We start from the raw sequence: 23,230 nt of genomic DNA, 5'->3' as shown, positions 1-23,230 counted from the left end.
CCGTCAAAAAAAGTATGTTATTTTAAAAGTAATTACTCAGCAAAGTAACTATTGCATTACTTGAAAAATCTTGTTCAAATATTTCAGAGAACTTGGATTCCCTCCTAATGTAACGTTCAGGTGCATGTTCAATTATTTTAGCTAAATTTGAATATATGATGATTGAAATAAATGGACACTTGACAGAATAAATTACAAACAGGAACTGGACCTATTCATATGTTGCTGTATCTTTGTCATGGTTCCTTCTTTCTGTATGACATCATTTAGAACTTTCCTTTGTTGCAACAATGTATCAGTTTAAAATGACATCATCAACTGATTTGACCTAGATATGCAAATGAGCCGCTATGCAAATTAGATGGTGATGTCACTATGAACTTTCCTCACTGAGGCGTTTGCAACAATGTATCAGTTTCATTACTAAAGAGATTTATTTTAATGCAGTTACTCCCATAACTGCTTGGTCACGTTTAAAACGGAGCTCTGTCCTCCAAAGAGACAAGGAACACATTCTTGATCTCCCAGGATGAGTTCAGAGGTCAGCGCTGTGTGGCCCTACCTTGACCTTGGCGGTGGCGGTCAGCACGCTGTAGTCGGGGTTCTCCAGGCAGTCCTGTTTGAGCCGCTGGGCCTCGGCGCCCCACCAGCAGGTGGAAGTGCGTGGCCAGGTGGCGGCGCAGCAGCGTCTTGCTGGGGGGGATGTTGAGGAGGAGGGCGAGCGCCTCCACGTTGAAGCGAGGCTCCAACACCTGCAGAGAGACAGACGGGAGCGAGTCAAACGGCGGCGAGGAGCCAGAAGTGTCTGATCCACGACTACGGGGAGCTTCTCAAACTGTGGACTTTCACGACTACATGCTGGGTACCATGAGCCCTCCGTGCACGCCGCTGCCTCGCAGGTTGGGGGCGTATTCGGCCAGGTCGACGGACCGGAGCCACTCCATCACTCGGTGGTGGTCCACTGGGAGAATCTCCGCCGGGCTCACGTTGTTCTGAGCAGAGTGAAACACACTGTTTGAGGTTCCGTGTCGCCTCGCCTCTTCGAGGCGCCGGCGGCAGCGGCGGAGGCGGCACCTCGTCGGACGGCCTCCGTCTCAGACAGCTGGGGTCGTACTGGTTGAGTCGGAGGACCTGGACGGCCCGTTTGATGCTCAGGTGATGCAGAACGCTGCCGACCTTCAGAGACAGCAGGTCGTCCTGGGAGAGGGATCAAACCACAGCGAGAGTGACGGCGAAGCCTCTAACGGCTGGATGGGAGGAGGAGGAGGGGCGTCCGGCTCACCACCGTCATGTAGTGCAGCATGCGCCCGTCCACTCGAGCCTCGTCGAAGTGGCTCTTGTACTGCGGGAGCCCGATGTCGTCCAGCCACCCTGCAGACAGTCAGCTGCTCTTTAGCGCCTGCTGCTCACAGCGAGTTCTGTGCCGAGCGTCACTCACTGGTCACCCAGTTGTGGTCCAGCTTTCCTGGCAGCAGGTCCTGGTCCGAGCCCAGCGCCTGCAGGGCCAGCTGCAGCTTCTTCCTGTGCAGCGGCGGCTTCATGCCCAGCTCCTGGGGGACGGACGCAGGGTTAACAGGGACGGCGTCCGGCGCGGCGTCCGACCCGCCGCTCGCGCCCCCGCCCCCTCCTCACCTTCTCCAGGTCGTGTTGAGACGCCTGCAGCAGCGTCTGGCCCGACTTGATCCAGCTCTGACCCGGGGCCGCGTACAGCCCCAGGCCCTGCTCGTGCAGCCAAACACACACTTCCTCTTTGGTCCAGCGCGCAAAAGGAACGTCCACAGCACTGAAGACACAGCCAGACATCCACATGAAGCTCAAGTCTCAAAGTCAATCAAACTAATTAAATCATATTTATCCCAAAAAGAAACTGATGCCATGAAAACTGATCAAGTATTTCATGCAGTCAAACTATTTTGTTGCTCTTTTTGGTGCTTTATTTGATGGAAAATCAGAAATTAGCCCCAAACAAACCTGAAGACGCAGCGTTTAACCCTTTCATGACCAGCCAGTTTGATTTTATGCTGAACTGTCACTAAATGTTATGAATGTGACACTAAATAAATATTCAAGCTCCATTTCTCTCGTCTGTGTTAATTTTCGAAACGTCACAAACATTACGGTTAAAAGAAGAACCTCAACAGAGACAGGAAGTAAAGGAAAGTAGATCTAGAACAGCTTTATAATCTGATTTTCCAGATCTTATATATTTTAAAATACAATCCATACTTTTATTTTGAAATGCATCTTGGTTTTAAGAGGTTACACAATTTTTAAACGATAGCAAAGTTTGATAAAGTTATACATTAAACTAGTGAAGTTCAACCTGCATCAGTTTTACCAAATATGGAGATTAAATTACTAGAATTAGTAAAGGCCACGTTCTGTTTTCTTAGAGCCACATTTTGACGTTTGAACATATTTCCCTTGAGCAATCTGCTGATAGAAAAGAGTGGAACCTCTGCTTGGACTCTCGTGACCAGCCGAGCCGGGGGCCGGCGGTGGCTCGGACTCCGCCCCTCCTGAACTCCACGTCGGCGCCGTCGTCCAGGTTGAAGGAGGTGGAGTGACTCCTCTTCAGCCTGCCGAAGAACCTGCGGAAGCCCCGGGACTTCTTCTTGGCGTCCGGGGACGAGTGCAGGGGGGCGCCGTCCAGCGACTTCTGGGGAGGAGCTCCGGCCAGGTCCAGGTGCTCGGCCGCTTTACGCTCCGACTCCGCTGGGAAAACGAAAGCAGGAACCAGAGTTCAGGAGAAAAAAACCTCTCAGGATGAAGAAAATCCACTGAGTGACGACTAAGAGAAGAGATTAAACCAGAAATCTGCAGTTTCACCCATTAATCTTTACATAAGAGTCACTTTCAAAGTTTTAGAGGTCGAACATGTTTTGTGGTTCCAGTTAAATTTGATTTGTTTTAAATGATAAAACGTCTCTTTTGGTCTTGAAGGTTGCAGAGTTCTGGATTTAAAAAAAAAAAAAAAAAAAAAACACTCATGCAGAATAGTTTAAACTAAAGATTAAAGCCTGGAAAAAGACTTCAGAGACCTAAAAGCGCAAGACTCCAGAAAACTAAATAAAATGCCATTTTAAAGTCTCGAAAATAACATTTTAACAGCAGATATGTGATTTCTTCATCATATCTGTCATTTCATCTCCTAACGCTCAGCTGATAAAAAAAAACATTTAGAGCAGAAAAGGAGGCGCCGGTTCTTCCTGAAGGGAGGCGTGACTGCCGTCCAGCTGCAGACGTCCACAGCTGGACGCCCTCGACTGTACCTAGCCGGGGCGCACTGACACCCCGGCTGAGCTCTGCCGGCGCTACACAGAGAGAAACGCCACGGTCAGCAGCTCGGACGGACCAGAGACGTGAGGGGGGGGGGTCAGAGGGCGAAGCCGGCCGGCTCACCCAGGTTCGGAGAGCTGGACGTCCGCTTGTTTCCTCGCAGCTTGAAGAAGCCGCGGCCGAAAGACGAGCGGACTTTCTTCGGACCAAAGCTGTCGTCACCGGACGGTTTACCGGGAGGAGGAGGAGGAGAAGCAGGAGCGCCTTTGGGTTTAACCTGGAGCAGATCGACACCGTCAGTCAGATCAACCTGCAGAAGGCTCAAAATGTAAACAAGAAAACTCTGAACGGAACTGGAGACGCAGACGGTTTTAAAGCCTCCTCCAGCTTCAATAACTCCAGACTCAAATCAGACTTTTCAGGAGTCGTGAAGAGAAGAATTCCCATGATGCAGTTCTTCTATTGCACCAGCAGAGGTCAGAGCGGGACCGCTGTCTCTGAATGAAGCCTGTGATTGATCCTGTGAAGCTGGAGGATCTACAGCAGCTGGAGCTGATCAGTCAGATTAGCAGCAGGTTTTACCTGCTGGGAGCTGCTGAGTTCAGGGTCTTCTGAGGAACTGAAGGGACAAGAGAACAACAAAGACACTTACAAAAACCAGTCTGAAAAGAACAAAAAGGCAATGAGGACATGACATAAACAATGTGAGAAAAAGAATAAATTATTGATATTATTAAACTTAAGAAAGTGTTTCTTCAGCTTCCTGTAAAATCTAAATCGTTAATTCAAACAACGTTAATTTAAAGTGAAAATGCTGAAGCTTTGTGGTATTTTGGGGGTCTGTTTGCGCGACTGTGGCTCTCGGAGTCACAGAGAATGTTGAATCAACACAGCAGAGCACCCCGAGCCGCCCGGCGTGGATCGAGGCTCAGCCGCTCCGTCTGAAGGCTCTCTGCTCGCCCACGGCTTCCACAGAGGTTTGCTGATGAGACCTCTCAGGACTGAGTGGGCTCGTCTTCCTGACTCCACACACAGGCTCAGCTTTCGGCTCATTACTGCTCCGGGGACGGAAAACCAAGTGGACTCGCTGCAGCTGCGATCAGCACCTGATAGCTACTGGACAAAAAGCGGGGTTGTACCTTTGGTCCGCCTGTAGCTGGCGCTCTCTGTCCAGCTCGTTCATCTCAGAGAGCACGGCGATGCAGGGAATGGACTGAGAGCACACCAAAAAAAAAAAAAACGACAGGAGTCGGTAAAGCGAGGAGGAAGCGAGCAGTCTGCGGCTCATCCTGGTGGTGTTTACCTCCCCCGAGCTCCTTCCTGCCTCCGCCTCCAGCTCCAGCGTGGCCTGATCCACCTCCATGGAGGCCGCGGCCGACGGCTCGTCCAGGATGTCGTCGTAGTCGTCCTCCTTCAGCTTCTCTGCGGGCGGAGACGGTGACCAGAACACTCGGTCAGAGCTGGCCCAGGCTGCTGTTTCAGCTGTTGATGTGTTTTAGCGGCTGAGCGTCTGGACGGCGTCACCTTTAACCAGCTCCTGGACCTTCTTGCATTTGGTCAGCGAGTCCTCCAGCTCTCTGATCCTTCGTTCCTGCAGATAAAACTCACGTCAATCCGCCTCGGCGGAGGGAAAGCCAGCAGCCGGAACGAGGCGCCGTACCTTCTCGTCGTTCTCCGACGTCAGAGACGCCAAAACCTTCTTCATCTGCAACATTTCATGATCTGGACGGAGGAAAGACAGGCGCTTTACGCTTGCAGACGTTATGTTTAAGCCTCTTTCAGTGAGCGGGGGACGAGGTCACGGAGGCTCGGCTGATTTTCTTCTCACCACAGATGATCTAAAGCGGGTTCTGTGGTGTTTTTCTGGTTTCCAGATCAATTAGTAGTGTGTGATCTGATTGTCGACCACTCAGTGTGGTTCTGCCTCACAGCTTTTCATCACATCTGAGGGGTTTAACTTATCTCTACACAAAGAAGATAACATTTTTCATTTTACTTTAAATAAAGAAGGAAAACATCTTTTCATTTTATGATATTCTGACTTTCAAGGAGACTAGATTTTGGATTCTTTTGTCCCACAGAACTTAAATTATGAGGAAACAGAAGAACTGAGATAAGATGGTTGAATTCTGACTTGCAGAGTTTGGCTTGTAACGGAATATAAATCACATTTGGTCACTTATACAGCAGAAATCCTGATCTGTTTGTGAAAAAAGTTGGTTTACTTCAACAAAATTATGAAAACAATCATCCAGAAACATCAAAGTTCGGAGTTGTTGAAGGGAAAGGACAGCTTTGGTTCTGTTTTCTGGCTGCAGATATTAACGGACAGACTCCCCTTCAAACAAATGGCGTCAGCGTGGATAAGATAAAAGCGGGAGGAGAGACGCCGATAGGTTTGGTATGAGTCCTACAGGCAGATAAGGATGAATTCTCAAAAAGCCTGCTCAGAGTTCAGTCTGGATTCTCCAGCTGCTGCTGGAATGCCGAATGTCTATTTGTCTAATCCGCATGGGCTTGTTGTCGGAGCGCAGGACGGTCCAGACGTTATTAAAGCGGCTCCCACCTCGCTCTCCCCAGCCGGCTCCGTCCGGGCCCTCCGCCCTCGGCCCGCCGTCGTCCTTCAACCTCCTCAGCTCCGCCTCGCGCTCCTCCAGCTGCCTCTGCAGGAGCTGCAGCTCCTCCTGCGCAGCAACCACCCAACTCGTCACGCACCAACACGGCAACACAATCCAACACAATCCAACACTGCGTACTGATTTCACACACACAGAACACAACGCTCACAATTAGAATGAGGGAACAATCAGCTGTGAAGTGGCGGCATTAATCTACAGGTGTGTGGAAGAAGTGAAGCGGGTCCGAGTCCAGTGTTTCCACTTACAGCAGGGAGTTGTGGTGAAAGGCAGGAAAGCGTGGAGTGGAGAAGCAGCAGTTTAGAGGAATCTGAGAGGCCAGAGGGCAGAGCGGATTAAACCTTCACCTCGCCGCCGGTGGAGCGCTCGGTGTTCCACTTCGGACGCTTGACGGGTTACAGTGAAGCGGAGAAGATGTTAAAACCAGAGGAGAAGCCAAGGAAGAGGCGTCAGGAGGAAATCAGGAGGATCCGTTTGAAATAAACCTGCAGACGAGGCGCCCACACACTCACACACACACTCACACACACACACACTCACTTTGGTGGCTTTGAGTTTCTTCTCACACTGCAGCCTGTCGTTCTCGATGTCGGTCACCCTGAACCGCAGGTCTGTCACTTCCTGGTACAAACCCTGGGGGAGAGCAGACTCCCGTTAGACCACTGAGGGGAGGAAGCTCCTGCCGAAGACATGGAGGAGTTTCAGACGGACGCTCGTCTGGAGGGAACCTCAGAGGCACATGGACCCGGGAAGGGGGGGGTTAGAAGTTTGTAATTAATCACATAAGACTGTAAATTAATCCAGATTAATGTGGCACAGTTTAACTCAGTTCTGTCAGTTTTTATGTATTTTGGCACATGTTGGTTCTGAGATAAAGATAAAATTGGCAAAACGCTACATCGGTTTGAGTTTTCACTTCGCTTTAACTTACAGATGTTTCGATTCAATATGGAGGAATTCAGCAAAAAGGCCTCCATTAAAGATCTGAGGCGAATTTGAAGTATTGACACGGCGTCTTCTCTTTCTATTAGTATTTCCAGTGGGAGTTATTCTACCAGCTGAACCGTCTGGTGACACGCGGATCGGTGAAGATCACGTCTCGGTTTTAAACAGTTTATCTCCGGCTCCGGGTCGGGCTTGAATGATGGTCCTGAGAACCGGAAGGCGGATTTTCCACATGGTGGAGCCGCTGAAGGTTACAGAAACACATCAATCACAGCACGCCGGGGCTGCTTATGTTGGGCCCGAGCTTATTTACTCTTCAGGGTTTTATTTAAAGTTGAATAGAAGCGAGATGGAAAAATAAACAGGCAGCTGCGGAGGAGCGTCTCCAGAAGCTTTCACTGTCTGGAAACTCCACATAACGGCGAGCGGAGAGCAGGATTCTCAGGCTGCTCAGAGGAGTTACGGCTGGGTGGAGGCATTCTGGGAGGAAACAGCTGCTGGAGTACGGGGGGGGGGGTCCTAAGCCTCTTCTGTAACCTTTACAGAAGTTCAGCTGGCGGCACATGACAGGCCTCCGGGTCGTCCGGCGCAGAGGGAGCGATCCCGGCCGCTGGAGAACAATGGCGGGCCGGCCGCCAGAGCCGGCAGGTGCAGGACTACCTGGCTGTCCCTGTGATCGCGCTCCACCGCCGTCAGCTGCAGCTTCAGGCTGGACACCTCCGTCAGCAGCTCCAGCTTCTGGGTCTCCAGCGCGGCGCGCTTCGACAGCTCCTGCCGAGGGCAGAACCGGTCCGTCACTGAGGTTTACGCCGGCGGAGGAGGCGGAGGAGGGGGGCTGACGGAGGGACGGAGGTCCCACCTGCTGCAGAAGCTCCTCGGTGGCGTTCAGTTTCTCCCGGTGAAGCTCCAGGCAGCCGTCCAGGTCCCGGATCTTCTCGCCCTGCACCTCCACCTGGTCGGTCAGCACGCTCACCTGGAGGACGGACGAACCGACACCTTCACATTTCACCAGGAAAAAACGTCCTCTGAATGAACACGAGTTATATCTGTTAAATCTGCTGGTCATTTCTGCCACATTCGGCACACTAAGAGCTGAAATCCCATTTTCTTTGGGGGAGATAATTACACAGGAGCAGCTAAACACGATGATATTGGACAGCTTTTGTTCTGCTGCGCTCACAGACCTGAAGAATCAGACACTCTTTGTCGCTCTCCAGACGTGACAGACGCTCTTGATAGGCCGACTCTGAGCTGCTCTGAAAACAGGGAAAAAAAAAAGAGAGAAAAAAAAAAAGAACATTCTGATTTATGTCGTCTGAATCCAACAAATCAGTTAAATAACGTGTTTTTCTTTGAGGGAGCAGGAGGGAACTCGACAGCCGCCGCACCGAGGTCGGAGTCTGATTTAAGGCAGCGAGTAAAAACACTCTCAACCCTGGAGACACCGACGGCTCACACACCCTCACAGAAAATCAAATGGCAGGTGGAGAGCGGCTTCTGGGAAACACGCGAGGGTTAGCCGGCTCCTCACATGAGAGTCGTTTAGAAGTGGAATCAGAAGTTAGACTGGGGGAAGGGGAAAACAAAGCGGCTCAGTCCGAGTGACGGAGGGGATCTGCAGCAGGACGCCTATAGAAACATCACGTCATAACACGGCTTTTACAGTAAACAGAGGCGGCGGAGCGTGATGGAGAGCCGATCGGAGGATGATTCGCTCCAGGAACACGTGAATAAAACTAACTGAATAGAAGTGGAAAAAAAAAAAAGGTTGTTTTGTTAGAATTTTTGAAAAAGAATGTTAGAAATGCGTTAACACTTGAAACGTGAACTTTTATAGAGGCGACGGTCGAGAGAAAATCAAACTGAAGCGGCAAATATGACGAACTAAAGGCTGAGAAATTCATCTTTTCAAAGGTCACAACTGCAACAATCTCAAGTACCAACTCTGCCTCTGCCGAGAAGACGTAAGCCGCCAAGTGTCGGTGTGAGAACAGAAGTTAAACACACACTCCATCAGAGGCGGAGTAATCCAAACAGAGTGTGTGAGCGCTGCGCCCGGCCCGCTCACCGTGCGCCCCTGCAGCCACTCCGCCAGCCCCTCGGCGGTGGAGTCGGGGATCTGGCACCGCAGGTTGTCCCTCTCCTCGTTGTCCATGAGCTCCAGCGCCGCCCGCAGGTCCTCCAGGAGGTGCAGCACCCGGAGCCCCCCCAGGAAGGGCGAGGTGGGCGACTGGCAGTCGAACAGGCCGTTGGAGTAGTCCATGGCCTTGGAGCCTGGAGGAGGGAGGGGAGGGGGGAGGACATCAGTCCACACATTTTTCAACCTCTAACAGCAGCAAGCAGCTGCGCCAGAGAAGCAACGTAAACAACAGGACAAAAATAATGTCTTAAAAATCAAACGGAACATTTCATTCTATATCATTTCACCCAGGAGGCTTTCTCAGAGAGTCCACACAGCTCCAGGTAAGTAAGGTAAGGTATGCACATTCCTGCACAGAGCAGATTTTTCTACAAATTGCACCTTATCCGTACATCTCGTGCCCCCTGGCCGCAGTGTGTGAGGTGCGCTGCAGGCTGCTCGCAGCGGCAGATACGTTTTACCACCGGGACTCGCTGTAAATCATCAGTCTCGGGACCTGAGAGCCATTTCAGTTACAGTACGAACCGTACAGTGTGACCGGAGCTGGGGTTTGAATGCACGGAAAAACCGATAAAAGCAGACTGTGGCTCCACTGCTGCGCCGTCTCCAAAATAAAATCAAAGCCCAGTCACGTATTTTATGTGTGGAGAAGCTGCATCTGAATCAGACGACTGTGGGACTCATCTGGTCACTTTACTGCAAGTAGCCTACAGCTTCACCTTTACTTTATTTAATCACATTTTACTTATATTCCAGCTAACTCGATGCACAAACACATTTTTCTAAATTAAACGTGTTCCTCTTTATATAAAAAAAAAAAACCTATGCCAGCAGCTGCATGCCGACTCTGCTCCATCTGTCTGAAACCTCGGCTGTGATGAAGACGTCCAGCGCGAACAAACCAGCGAGTCAAATAAATAAACAGCCAAACAATCATGGCTTCCACAAAGAAGTGAGAGACTTGTTGATGGCTGTGGTTTCTGCGGAAGCGGTGGGAAATGAGGAGGGGGGGGGTGTCATGTGACCAGGCGCCTTGTTCCCATTGGAAAGGTCAGCGCTATAATTACACACATCAGCGGAAAAGCAGGGTCTCCGAAACCCATCTGCAGCGAGCAGCCGGAGAAGGGAGCGTTTTCCAGACTCGCAGAGCCTGAAGAATCATCAGTTTCCGTCACTGCAGAACGACGGAAACTTCCTCTAAGTCCCGACGGCAGAGCGAGGGCAGCGCGAGCTCCCAGCGCCGCTCCGGGCTCTGCATATTCAGCAGGATCGCATTAGGCTGCAGGTAGGAGTGGCAGGGGGACACAATGTGCCGTCGTCCGGCTCGCCAGCTGATGTTTTCCAGATGTGAGGAGCCCCCTCCCCCTCCCCCCGGGGCCAGGTCTTCCAGGCCCGGCGCTCGGTGTGGTTACCTGCTATGATCCCGTCCATTTGCTCCAAGGCCGCCGCCAACATCTCGCTGGCGTCAGACATCATCTTCAGCTCAGTGCGTCTGAAAGAGAAGAAGAGAAGAGGAAAGAGTGAAAAGAGAGAAAAATAAAGCCATGAGGAGCAGAGGAATGCCAAAATAATTCAAACTCTAAGGAAAACAAAGCTGCCTTTCCTGAATTCACAAACAAATCCCGACTTAACCTTTAGCAGAAGAGCGGCTGTCTTCCAGCACTTAGAAGGAAATTAAGTATTGCAATCAGAGCCTCTAAATCTGATTAAGGCAACAGTGAAAACTCAATTTGTTAAATCAGATGGAAACTCCCAGAAGAGCTTTGTCATTTATACAAACTAAGCTCCTCGACACACACTCCAGAAACGTATCCATTCGGGAGATTTTTGGAGCGAAACAACCTTTTCAAGTCCGTGTTGATATACGTCAGGGTGAAACCGAATTCTATTCCTTTCTCTACTGGACTAATGAGATCGCCCAATCATCACACCCAAAGCCATCAGGGTCAGTTCAGACGTATCTTACAGCAGGTGGTGAAGCCCGTTCCTACCAGCGACGTCAGAGAAACTCAACACCTCAGTGGCTCTTCATACAGGTTTATGATTCGTTTCACGTCAGCCTTCACTGCACGGCCTTATATTCAATCTAAATGCCATTCAGCATCAGCCTCTGGAGCCTGGCGATTCTTACAGTAAGCAGCAGCCTCTTTCCAGCTCAAATGAGCTAAATAAGAATAAACATCTGTAACAAGTAGAATTTTTCGGCCTTTCGTCTCCATCATTAGTCAGTGACTTGGCTTCTGCCCTTCGCTAACCTTATTTTTTTTGCTGTATGTATCGTTTAAATGCTGGTGTAAGCGCCCCGTCGGTCACTTTTTAATACATCTCACTGTGGATTTTCAAAATGTGCAAATCAAAGACTCTTCTGTAAGAAAAATGCAAAGATTCTGCATTTTCATGCATGTTCTCTGGATTCCTCTCAGCCCACCATCACGGTCTCGGCCGCTTCATGTGCTGCGCGCATTTACATTTCACACAAAGCAGAGTTAATCGCTGCTCCCACCACGACACAACTCCTCATTCTTCCTCTCCAAATGCACCAAATTAACCCTGCAGTCCTGACTGCGAGTGTTTTGGTGTCATTATCCAGAAAGCCTCGTTTCCGGAGCCCCGGGCAGCCACGGGGCCTCCGACCTGCAATAACAGCAGCGTTCTCCCGCGGGCATGCTCGGCATCCCAGACTTCCACAACAGAGCGGGACGGCACCGTCGTGACCGCCGGATTCAAACGCGCGTCACGTATCGCTTCAAACCAAATCCGATTTGAGGGAAAACAGAAGGTGCACAGTGTGGACGGACGAGCCGGGGTCCAGTACCAACACCACCGAAACAGAGCCGCTGCCTGTTCTGGCTCCGCATGGGGGGGTTGTGGGGGGAGGGGGTCTTCATTTCCTGCCTCTCTGGGGTCACAGTGTCACACCCAGCAGGGTACGCAATGAGCATTAGGAGAGTAATCAAGCCTCAATATGTCCTCTGTGTGCTGCTAAAACAAGGAGCCTTAAGTGTTCGCGGGGATAATTTCACCCAAACACTCCACAGAAGGTTCCAGTTTCCCGAAACGCACCGTGTGACGTCAGTCTGCCTGAAACGCCACATCAAGACTGATTTATCTACAACGGAATGACCGAAATATCTTATGACTGCAGCAGCTTCCCCTGAAGGCTGAGGATGGGAGAGCAGTGCAGACACACACCGCGACAAAAACATGTCGTCCTCCGCAGGTTGTTCCGTGATTCCACGGGAAAGTACCATCCCTGCCCAGCAGGGGGAGCAGGTATGTTTGGTCAGCTGCGTTAAACATAAGGCAGGTGGACCACGACCGACCTGCAAGAGGCTCCGATCCGGCCCGACACACCACCAAAGTTTAAACATTTCAACAGATTCCTTAATGGCGACGCTGCCGTTAAAAAGCTATTGAAAAAACACCCACAATGCAACAGTTCTAGGAGATGCTTTCTGCACGTCACACTGGATTTTACACGAGAGGGTTTTGTTAAAACTGGCTTCATGTTAGGATCGTAGTTGTCCTTCTCACGGCTAGCCGAGAGGTTTATGAAATGTGAGGACTGTGTGATGACGTGCTGCTGAGCAACGGCACCGTTTTCCAGCCTGAGCGAAATCACGAGAAATTAACGAGCTAATGCAACAAACAGCCGGCCTGACTTCACTCGTCACGCGGCGTCTTTTCAAAGAGCTAAAAGCTCTAAAAATATCAAGCGGGGAATCTGTGGGAATATTTATTTTCCTGGAATAAAAAGTCTAATCTAGTAATACAAATGAGCAGATTTGTCATTCCAGGACAAAGAGCTGAGAAACGTCCTTTTGACCTGCTCCAGCCATCTTTGTCTTTCACTCGGGTCTTTTTGGTTCAAGTTTAATCCAGGAAGTAGAGTCAAGCAGGATGAGCATAAGTCACGCTTTGTTATCTCAGTTGAAGCTGCCGCCTCGTGACAAAAACCACATCAAATTTGGTATTAGGAGATTCATGAGAACTTTCTTCTTTTTTTTTTCTGTAACTATTCACAAGCAAGTCAGAATTTTTAATTGGAGAAAAACAAAAATAAAATATTCTTATGCTCCCTGTGCAGAAGAAAGTTTAATTAAATTTCACCTGCTTTAAATTGAATAAGTTTCTTTAAATGAGAGCCTTTAAAAAGCCAAGCGGGACGATTGATCCATGAGGAAGCGTCTGATGAGAGCCCACCTCTGCAGCTGTAAGAAGAAGTGTCACAGAAGAAATAATGATGATTGACGACCGACCCCGCAGCACACATTCCTGAGCAGGTTCACTCTCCCGCAAATTCACCAGCAGCGCCTGGTACCGAGCTCCCCGCTGACCTCTGACCCCTCCGGAGTCTGCACACCATCCAAAACAGAGATGTCGACCCACCCGGGGAGCAGAGAGAAGCTCGGTCGGCAACCAAAGCCATTCTCGATTGTCTTATTGTGCAGAAATACCAGAAAAAGCAACAAACTAATCCTACGAACGCGTATTGTCTGAACAGTCCGAGCCTGAAAGATCCCATTCCTCTGTGAAATACAGCGTCATTGTTTTCTACTGTAGTTTGTTTTCACTGTTAAACATACACTCCATCCTGCCGCTGGACACACACACGAACACGCACACACCCCAAGTGTATTCTTCCATTTATTATAGAAACCAGTCGCGAATGAACAATGTACAATTTGGTCTTTTTTGGAGCAACCTTTAGAAGAGGTGTCTTTAGCGGGCTGGTGACACAACTGAAGAGGTTGAAAATCTGTCTAATCATCAAACCATAATCAAACCGTTTCTGTTTTTGTCCACTGTCATGACTTGATACCATATTCTCATTAAAAACAGGTCTGGTTCGATGATTTAAGCCGCTCGACGATCCGTTACGACCCAGAGAGCGTTTCGAGACTGCCAAAAGGTGGGAAGTAAAGTTAAACCTGCGGGGAAAATAAACACTCTGGATTAAAATCCCGAGACAAAAGAAAGAGAAACCAAGTCCAACAAAATCAAGCAAAAACTCTGAAGTACCGACAAGGGACACAAACCAGTTCCAGTCCCGCAGAGGGACAGACCACAGGAATACCAGACCGGCTCACAAGCAGAACCACACTTGTTTAGTCAAAAGGTTTGTTCTGTGTCGTACTGAAGCTTTCTGATCTGGGAGAATCAAACGGTCACTGCGTACTAAAGTGGCCTTTGAAAAAACGCAAAATGAAAACTGACCTAGAAGATTCTGGACTTTTGAGCAGAAGCAATCAAACAATCAGACAAAACTTTCCTTCCCAAAAAAATATGGAAAATGACTTTAGGTGGAGCAGTCTCCAACTCTTCAGTCAAATGAGCCGAACTCCTGGTTTGATGGTCTCCGGCCACTCCGAGACAGAGAGGAAAATTCTCCTCCTGGAAGTTCTATTAACTGAGCGCATGTGTTTTTTTGGTTCACACAGGCATCCTGATCAACCTGCGATCTGAAAGAGCTCTGGGAGGTTTGAAGCTCGAACAGGAAGCTAATGATATACTTAAACAGCCAAATAAAGCTTTCCAAAAGGGAATCCCTGTCAGGTTCATTCATTCAGAAATAGGAAACCAGCCTGAGAGAAAGTTCCCCTGTGAAACCCTGAGAGGAGCTTTTAACATCAACCAGATGGAATGAAGGAGATATGGAGGGGGAGGGACTCTGCATCCCAAAGGGAAATACGCTGGGATTACTTGACCATACGCTGAATGATCGGCCTCTGTACCCCACACACACACACACACACACACCCCTTCACCGGTGCCTCGTGCTCCAATAACCTCCTTCCAGCTGTGGGGCAGATGTGCGTTTCACGGCGACCGGCGGCAGTTTTAGAGTCGCGGTGCGGAGACACAATTAGCAGTTTGGAAGAAGCGTGAAAACAAGGAGACGTTGTGTCTTCAGGCTTTAATAAGAGGGTGTTTACGAGTGGCGCGATCGGGGTCGGTTCAGCTAACGACTCTTTAATTCCTGCAGGAGGGGGACATCTTTCCTCTAAAGCGTGCTCGGGTGGGGGGGGGTGGGGGGGGGGGGGGGGGGCAAACGTAGTGAATTCCGGCTGAAGTCGGACTCCCTCCCTTTGTTTACCTTTTCCCCGGAGAGCTGCTGCGCTGGACTTTCAGAGGTCAGCGTGTTTGACAGAAACGTCGGGGCAGACTTTAAACTTGACTTTTATTTTGGGCCGACAGGCCACACAAACAGATCTTTGTCTTTCAGACTCACGTGGTGGCACCGCGACCCCGATTCCAAGCTATTGCACTTTTTTTCCACGAATACATCACATTGGAGTGGGGTGGGGGGGTGGGGGTGGGGGGGGGGGGGGGGGGGAAATAAAGGAAGGGGGCTGGAGGGAATGAGTAAGAGGTCCCAGCGAGCCAAGAAACGCTGCAGTCATGACGCTGCGAGCTCACAGGAGGAAGCTCGGTCAAACCCGGACAGTTGAAGCATCCCTTCAGTCAGGAAGACCTTCACTCACCGCCGTCAGGAAGCGTTTCCTGGCACATTCTGGACAAAAATCTCATCCTGTTTCTCACAAACCGCCATTTCCCGGTGAAGCAGCAGCTCTGCGGCACACTGGGGAAGCTCAATCCTCACATTTCACAGTTTGTTCCAATGTCTGCGTTCAGGAGCTTCGGCACTGAGTTGCAGGCATTTTTTTTTTAATAGTCTTCGAAATCAAACGAGGTAAAATGAACCATCAGACCAAAATCCACAAAGTTCAAACACGTAAAAGAGCTTAATTTATGACCATGTGAGCCAGATTATTCTAATTTGGTTATTTTAAATCAATTTCTACTAATATATCAGGAGAACTTAACGTTCCAGAAGTTCCACCTCCCTTCTTCTTTCAAAAGGAGGAATGAAAGGAATGCAAACGTCAAAGAAGCCATTTGTCAGCTTTCTGAACACGTGGCTGGAAGAAGAGCGGAGTCTGGACAGTGAAGACGCTGGATCGTCTAATCTAATTCCACGCCAAGTCTGCGACAAACACGACCCGGAGCCAAGAAGGAACAAACAGATTCCACAAGGTGAGCGCCGCACGCCATGAGATTAATGTAGTTTATCCCGGCCTTTATGTAACTCCTCTGCTGGGAGACGCTCAGCGCCGTGATGGCAGAGCGACCGCCGGACCATCTAATAAGGCTGTGGAAGGATTCCTGTGAGCCGCCGAGCCAGAGCACGGCCCGGATACAAATATGGTTACAGACAGCAGCGGGAAAGAAAATCCTTTGTTATGTTTTCAGCTGGCTGCCTGGAGGCTGAGGAATCATCATCATCATCTTCATCATCGCAGGCAGAGTGAGGAGCTGCTTCAGGTTTTTCCTCAGTGAGGTCAGAGGTCAAACCCCACCTCAGCTGATCGTTTCTCTCCCCTGAAGGACGGCGGGCGCCACACAGGGTGATGTAGCGCAATCATGAGTCTGTCTGCACGTTTATGGGCATGTGAGGCAGAAGATAAGTTGTTTTTCAAAGTGCGAAGCGTCTTTCTGCTTTCGGTGGGGGAAGCAGGAAAATTATGGACCTCATATAACGTTTTCTCAACCTGGTTTAAAGACTGATTCAAAAAAACAAAAATCGATATAAGTGAAGTACAAACTAACCATTAGAGCCCGGATGTCAAAGATAGTTTAGTTCAGGAAACAAACGGTCCAGATTCATCTTAAGTGGGCTGGACCAGTAAACTTGAGCCATAATAATGTTCAAAATTAAACTTTTAAGCTTTTCTTTGACGTGTTGCAAAATAAATATGTTGAAAAGGTCAATATTTTGCAAACCAACTGCTGAAAATGAAAAGGATCCCAACATAAAGCCAGTTTCAACTATGCAAATTACAGTCCTTGAAACTTCTCCTGTAGCTGTTGCATTATGGGTGTTTTTACAATCTCCCCCTGACAGCATGGCCTTGAGGCTAATACTAGTTGGCTAGCTTTAACTGCAGCATCACTAATATCTAAGTGTTGATATGTGTCTGCTCTTAACAAATTGGTCAAACTTTTTGTGCAAATCTTTACCACTTGCTTCATAGTTTAGCCTGATTGGAGCCTTTCAGGACCTACTTTTGGCCCACGAGCCTTATGTTTGACACCCCTGTATTAGGGTGACCCATTGGACCACAACAGCAGTCAATATAAGAATTAAAAAAAAAAAAAAAAAAAAATCAGCTATTTACGAAACCAAAAACCAATACTTTAAAAGTGCGTGACAGAGAAAAGACACGTTTTGATTTATTAACCAGTTTTTGAAACTGCATTAAAAAAACAGTAAATAAACTGACGACAATCCCACAAACTACTCTTCACGTTGTGTTTTTGAGGATTATTTCTATTTCTTTACAAATTTCTGCTTTTAAATGTGACCTAAACCATTAAGGACGGATAAATGCCCATCAACTTCATATAAACCTTTATGAAGCCACTTAATATTCAATGAAGGGAATATCAACAGCTTTTTCAAGTTTTATCTGGTTATTGAACTTATAATAAAGTAAAAGTTTACTGCCCTCATACAGTTTATATTAGTAGTTTTTAACTTCAGCGTCTCACCTCACAGAAACAAGTTCAATTTTTTGAAATATATGAAATTAAAGACCAAACAAGTCCTTTTAATTCACTGTATGAGTAATTCTCATTGGGGGGAAAGCGGCGGGGGACAACTGAAGTACAAACTTTTACAGCAAACTCGATAAAAACTAAATAAAACTTCGGTAAACTTACGGTTTCCGAGCAGAAGGGAGTGTTTCGCTGAAGCCGGGTCCTCTCTGCCTCCTCTGGGTTTCACTCCGAACACTTCAGGGAGGTTTTCAAGCGGAGCTTCATGGCTGGAGGTCTGCTCTCCATTGAATCTGTCGGCGGAGTGAAGCTGCTGTCCCGGCCGGAGGAGGAGGAGGGGGAGGGGGAGGGGGAGGGGGAGGGGGAGGCGGGTGACGTCAAGCTGCGGCTCCGCAGCGCGAGGAGACCGGAAAGAACGCCTCAAAATAAAAGCTCCGGCAGGAAGCGAGTGAAGGCAGCGCGCTGGCAGTGCAGCATCTGGAACACATCGGAAGAAATTATTCAGGGTAAAAGCTTCTGGAGAAACTGAGTGATGGAATCCACAGACATGTCTATGGTAGCATTAAGTTAAAGCTGCCAGAAGAAAGAAATTTAACAATCACCATAGGTTCACCACCAGACCGCACTCCTTCAAAGTAAAAGCTCTCAGAGAGGGAACTTCCGGTATGCTAAAAAATGCAATCCCCAAAACGTCGTTGATGTTGTTTTAATAATGACTGAAATGTTCTGTCAGTGGGAAAACTAAAATTAAGAAGTATGGCCTATTTGAGAAGGGAATAATAATAAAATAAATACAAATTATAGGAAGTATTTCTTATTTTAGTTTAGGCTAGTTAATTAGAATTCTAACAATTGTAATACTGATAACAATGATAATATTACTGTTGTTGTTGTTGTTGTTGTTACTAATACTACTACTAATTTACTCATGTTATGAGTGAAGAAGATGTCTCAATAAATTCTACACTCTAGAAGTTAAGCTGATTGTCCTGATAACATGAGCTTCTATAACTATAAAAAAGATACATTGGTTTGTAACTGAATAATGAAGAACTGAGGCGATCCATGTTAAGATGCTTGAAAGAGAATTCTTTAAAAAAAATCATCATGTTATTGCTATTGTTTAATGCAGTAGGTAGAGACTTTCAGATTTCAAGCATCCAGTTCACTGCATCAGAAATATGCAAACAGCATAGCTCCACTTTGTTCCCTTTCTTCTAATTACAGCTTCATCAAACTGATGTTGTTTGAATGATGGAATACTAAATGTTTTGTTTTGAATAAACAACACAATATAAACAGATATGTCAAATCTGTGGTGTCAGAAGGAGGCTATAAAGATCCCAAATGTAGTGCACAAGGAAGAGTGGACTCAGCTGTAATAAGGTGGGTGGAGGTGGTGGTGGAGGTGGTGGAAGGGTGTTTAACGGGCTGGGTGGGCACAAACAGAGCGCAAATCACATTAAACTGTGTGCACAACAAAATCTCGATTCTGAGCCATAAAGGTCAGATTCATTTCAGAATAACAACCTGTTGTTGTTACACACTGCAGGATCTGGAGTAAATAGTTTCTCAGACAGTTTGTCCAGCAGGTGGAGCTGGAGTTGCTCTCATGATCTTTCTACAAAATAGAACCATGACAGGCAGTGCATGAAGTATACAGACATGCAAAGATCAGGGAAGAAGGGATTTCATCTGCAGGAAGTGACTCATGAATATTCTGAAACAACGTGACGATGGTTCACAACATCGTGACTCACCTGCAGGTTTAGAGAAACACTCAGGAGCCGTTTCACATTTCTGATTCAACATCTGCAAGTGACTGTGTGATGCTCCTGTGTTCGTGTTTGGCTGTGCTTGAATATCAATGTTCTGTGTTCTGACAGAGTGGCAGCTTATTGCCTTTTATTGCAGAACATCCATTTAGAAAGCCTGGGCGAGCACGGAGGGACGACTGAGCTGATTCACATTAGTCGGATGGATCAAAGCCTTTTTGTGTCTTTCCAAACCAAATTGGGACAAAATACATTAGAGGCGCATTTAAAATGTCACTTTCTATCAAACCTGATGCATCTGAAATCTGCTGAAGTAACACGAGGTTGTGGATTCCATGCTGTCCAAACTACGCCGTCAGGATGAATACCGCTGATAACTATTGGCCAAATGTAATCTATCTCTCTCCTTTTTAAAAACGTATTTAATAATGAATTTCCATCATTTCCAGACCCTAAAACTAAACTGCATCCAGTGTACAAGCTGTTCACATCATGAAAATTACAGTATAATCAAACCGCTTATATTTATTTTTAATCCTATTTCAGTGTTTGTCATTCAACTTCAATCATTTCCCATAATAATAATAATAATCTAGTTAAAGATTGAGGCCCAGTTTGATTGATATCTCAAAGTAGCCAATCGTTTTGAAAGTGACCTGTCAAATGTATTCCTGCTGTCAAGTATATCAACTAAAATAAAGTTTTTCCACAAAAAACTTTAACACTGTTTGGTTCTTTTAATTAATTTGATGTGAGTGTTTAAAACAGAACTGCACTGAGAGGTTGATGTGGCATTGGAAGAAAAGCTTAAAAAATCTGAAAACTAACTTAAACACACCGGTTGTACTACTTGGCTCAACAAAAAAAAAAAAATGTGTGTAACACTGAAAACAGGGAAATGTTATTTTCCTAACTGGTAAATATTCCACTTCCATGCTGTGTGCATCAATCGCATGATTTCCTTTCCCACCCTCTTGACCTGGCGTGTCCTCACAAACATCTGAAAAACCCGGACTCATCCTGTGTGAGAGTAAAAAAACTGTAAAATCCTGTTATTTACTGAAGTAAAAGGCTCCAAACAGAAGCTCCAGCGTTGCTTCGATGGATGTTTTTAGAGGTGGAAACCTTTCAGACAACTTGTTACATTTGAAGCTTTTACATTATTATTTTTTTAAATCCTTAAGATCAGAAGTGCAGCTGATGATGTGGAGTTCGTGGAAATTAAGATTTCTGTTTTGTGCTTTGTATTATTTGGTTTCTGAGACACATGTAGAAGAAGTGAGTTGTGACACTAAGTTTAATCCTGTTAATTACATCGCTCTCTCAGCGTCTCTGTTCAGCACTGATGAAGGCTTTAAGCTTAAATAATCCCACCATGCCTCTCATATGAGACGGATTCCTGAAAGCTTCAGTCTGCGGAGAGAACTGTCCGTTCAGCTCATCAACAGGCAATTACGATCCAACAGAGGCTATTAGCCATCCTTCACGGCCTCCTTTGGTCTTTTACGGTTTTTGGAGCGCAATATCCTCAAGAACCGCAGAACCGCGGCGACTGATTTGATTCCAGACGCATTTCTGCGACCACTCGAGGTGGAAATGGTGCTGCTGAAAGCCTGGAGTCCTGAAGCGACTGGCGTTCAGGCTGGGTGAAATGTTCCGGCGTCTCCTCCTGGATCTCCGGAGGCCGGGTCCCGAAGCGTCCTGTCACACGGCTTCAGTGGCAGCTTCAGTGGCCATGGCAACCCTGTTGCTTGGAAGTGCCGATAAAGCCCCGCAACAGTTGTTAATTTTCCGTGCGTGTTGAGGCAGCCGGGGGGGAAAAAAATGCAGCTGAAAACATGTCAGGTTGTTCTGCTTGGAGCCGCAGAGCGAAGCCGCAGGCTGAAGTCAAGTGTCGGCGCCCACATCCATCCACCTTCCGGTTTGAGATGGGGTTTGTCATATCAACCATAATAAGTCTCATCTGAGTCACCGGCTCGTCTGAAAAGCTGCAGCTCTTCGGTCCACACACAATAAGGACACGTGAGAAAAGAATCGCCGCTCCGATCGGTAAGACTGAAGGACCATGACGGCTGAACTCCTCCTGAAGAGTTGAATGGATGAACGGATGGATGGATAAACATGGATGCATGCAGGCTGGCGGCGTGTGTCTTGTATCAAGAACAAAACTGTTTGTTCAGATAACGGTCTTTTCTTGTCCGGCTGTTTATTTTGAGACGTGCCCAGCTATTCATCATTTATTTCATTTCCTGCACAAACGGCGAATCGGTTTCGGTGATCTAAAACTTTTCTGGCATGAGGGTTGAAAAAAATCAGTGTCACAGATCTGATGCAGTCTTCATACGGTCTGATTTGAGTTTAACTCAGACTATGAATTAAAAACGACTCAGCTGATTGGCGTTCCATGAAAACAGCCAAAGTTGGAATAGTTTGGGACAGCAGGTGATTTTGAGCAGCTCGCTGTCTGTGAGGTAAAGTGTGCTGATGCTGACAGCGGCTGCTGTTCACCGTTTTCCCTCAGGCTGAAGAGAAAGCTCCCACAGCTGAAGAAAAGTCATAAAAAGCAGGTGTGTGTGGAGAGACGGCAGCAGCAGCTCTGTGAAAATAAAAAGGTGCTCCAGAGGAGAAAAGAGTCTTTTTCAGTGCTGAGCTTTTGCAGTTATTACTCTTCCTCTGCACCTGTTGACAATAACAGCAGCAGAGGGTCAAACACAGGAAGCAATCCTCCACCAAGTCCAATCGCTCTTCGGATGGTGCTTTCGTCTGTGGAGTTGACATTTGCTCAACAACACATCTGCAGAAATAACACTGAAAATGGCACTTATTTTCTGGGTATCTTCTTTTTTTTTTTTGATTGCACAGCTCTGGAGACAAACGTCTCTTCAGAAGGAATTTGACGATTTCGAATACGCAATCAAGAAAAGCAACTAATGGAGAGTTGTCTATTTATCACAGCTAAAACCACGACAGCTAACGGCGGCTTCATGCTCTCTGTCAGATATGCAGTAGTTTGTGTTTGTGTTTATTTCTGTCCATCTGTTGAGCTGGAGCTGTAAACCTTCTGATAGTGTCACAGGACGCTTCGAAAACCTCAAATATTTCTGTGATTCCCTGCTGGCCTCGCTGGAGTCCCGGTGGTGCTGCAGAGTCACACAGTTCCAGGCTCTTCCACATGTGGAAGCTCTTCACCTCAAAAAGTTCAAAATGAAGTTTTTGTGGCCTTGCAAAGAGTTGAAAAAAACAGCCGCAGGGTCAAGATTGGAATCGTCCTCCCCCTCATCAAACCCCGCAGGATTAACCGAGATCGAATCTGCGGGGAAGAGTGATCCCTTCATTAGAGCAGAGCTGCGGGAAGAGCGCTTTCATTCCGCCGTCCAGCTCCCCGCAGATGAAGGCTGAGAGATCACATTTCTTTGTTATTTCTTACGTAACACACCTGACAGGGTGATAATTAATGAGACGGGAGCTGAGGTGGCGGGGTCCCCCGGGGTCCCGGGAGCCTCCTCAGCGACAGGCTTCCCGTCCGGGAGATGATGAACGCCTGATCGCTGTTTTGGTATTCATCACAGCAACACAAAACAGCACCGCTCCTCATTTCTGACATCCATCTGCTTTTCTTTTTTTTTTTCCATCCCACGCTGCTAATTAACTTTGACTTTCATTATTCAAACAGTGAGAGATGAGCTCCAGGATTCATCCAGTAACAGTCTCATCACATAAAAGAACAATCAACACTGTAGTGATACCAGAGATGTCTGACTGTTACTCTGTACGTTGATGATATTACGTTTTTCTGTTCATATGGCATTCACCTTCCTGTTTTATTAGACCTGGACTCTTCTGCACTAAAAATGTAATAATTTACTAAGGAGGGAAATTTTGTTGTTTGAGAAAAA

General features: G+C 47.5%; 1 protein-coding gene across 1 annotated transcript in view; it reads right to left on the bottom strand.

Annotated features, from left to right (window-relative positions):
• Positions 1-17,859, bottom strand: part of LOC115404563 (liprin-beta-1-like) — a 22,882-nt gene extending 5,023 nt beyond the window's left edge. Inside the window, 22 exon segments of the mRNA XM_030113962.1 lie at positions 563-643; positions 645-752; positions 867-992; positions 1,075-1,197; positions 1,283-1,371; positions 1,439-1,550; positions 1,633-1,783; positions 2,457-2,715; positions 3,403-3,556; positions 3,862-3,898; positions 4,419-4,492; positions 4,583-4,701; positions 4,804-4,870; positions 4,940-5,001; positions 5,846-5,963; positions 6,456-6,548; positions 7,521-7,631; positions 7,720-7,833; positions 8,045-8,116; positions 8,929-9,134; positions 10,413-10,492; positions 17,725-17,859. Coding sequence (XP_029969822.1) covers positions 563-643; positions 645-752; positions 867-992; positions 1,075-1,197; positions 1,283-1,371; positions 1,439-1,550; positions 1,633-1,783; positions 2,457-2,715; positions 3,403-3,556; positions 3,862-3,898; positions 4,419-4,492; positions 4,583-4,701; positions 4,804-4,870; positions 4,940-5,001; positions 5,846-5,963; positions 6,456-6,548; positions 7,521-7,631; positions 7,720-7,833; positions 8,045-8,116; positions 8,929-9,134; positions 10,413-10,476 — 2,340 coding nt within the window. The 5' untranslated portion in view covers positions 10,477-10,492; positions 17,725-17,859.
• Between the last annotated feature and the right edge of the window lie 5,371 nt (positions 17,860-23,230).

The sequence above is a fragment of the Salarias fasciatus genome, chromosome 17, assembly GCF_902148845.1.
Source record: "Salarias fasciatus chromosome 17, fSalaFa1.1, whole genome shotgun sequence".
NCBI lineage: Eukaryota > Metazoa > Chordata > Actinopteri > Blenniiformes > Blenniidae > Salarias > Salarias fasciatus.
Note: the sequence above shows the minus strand (reverse complement) of the source record. Positions and strands in the feature narration are given on the sequence as shown.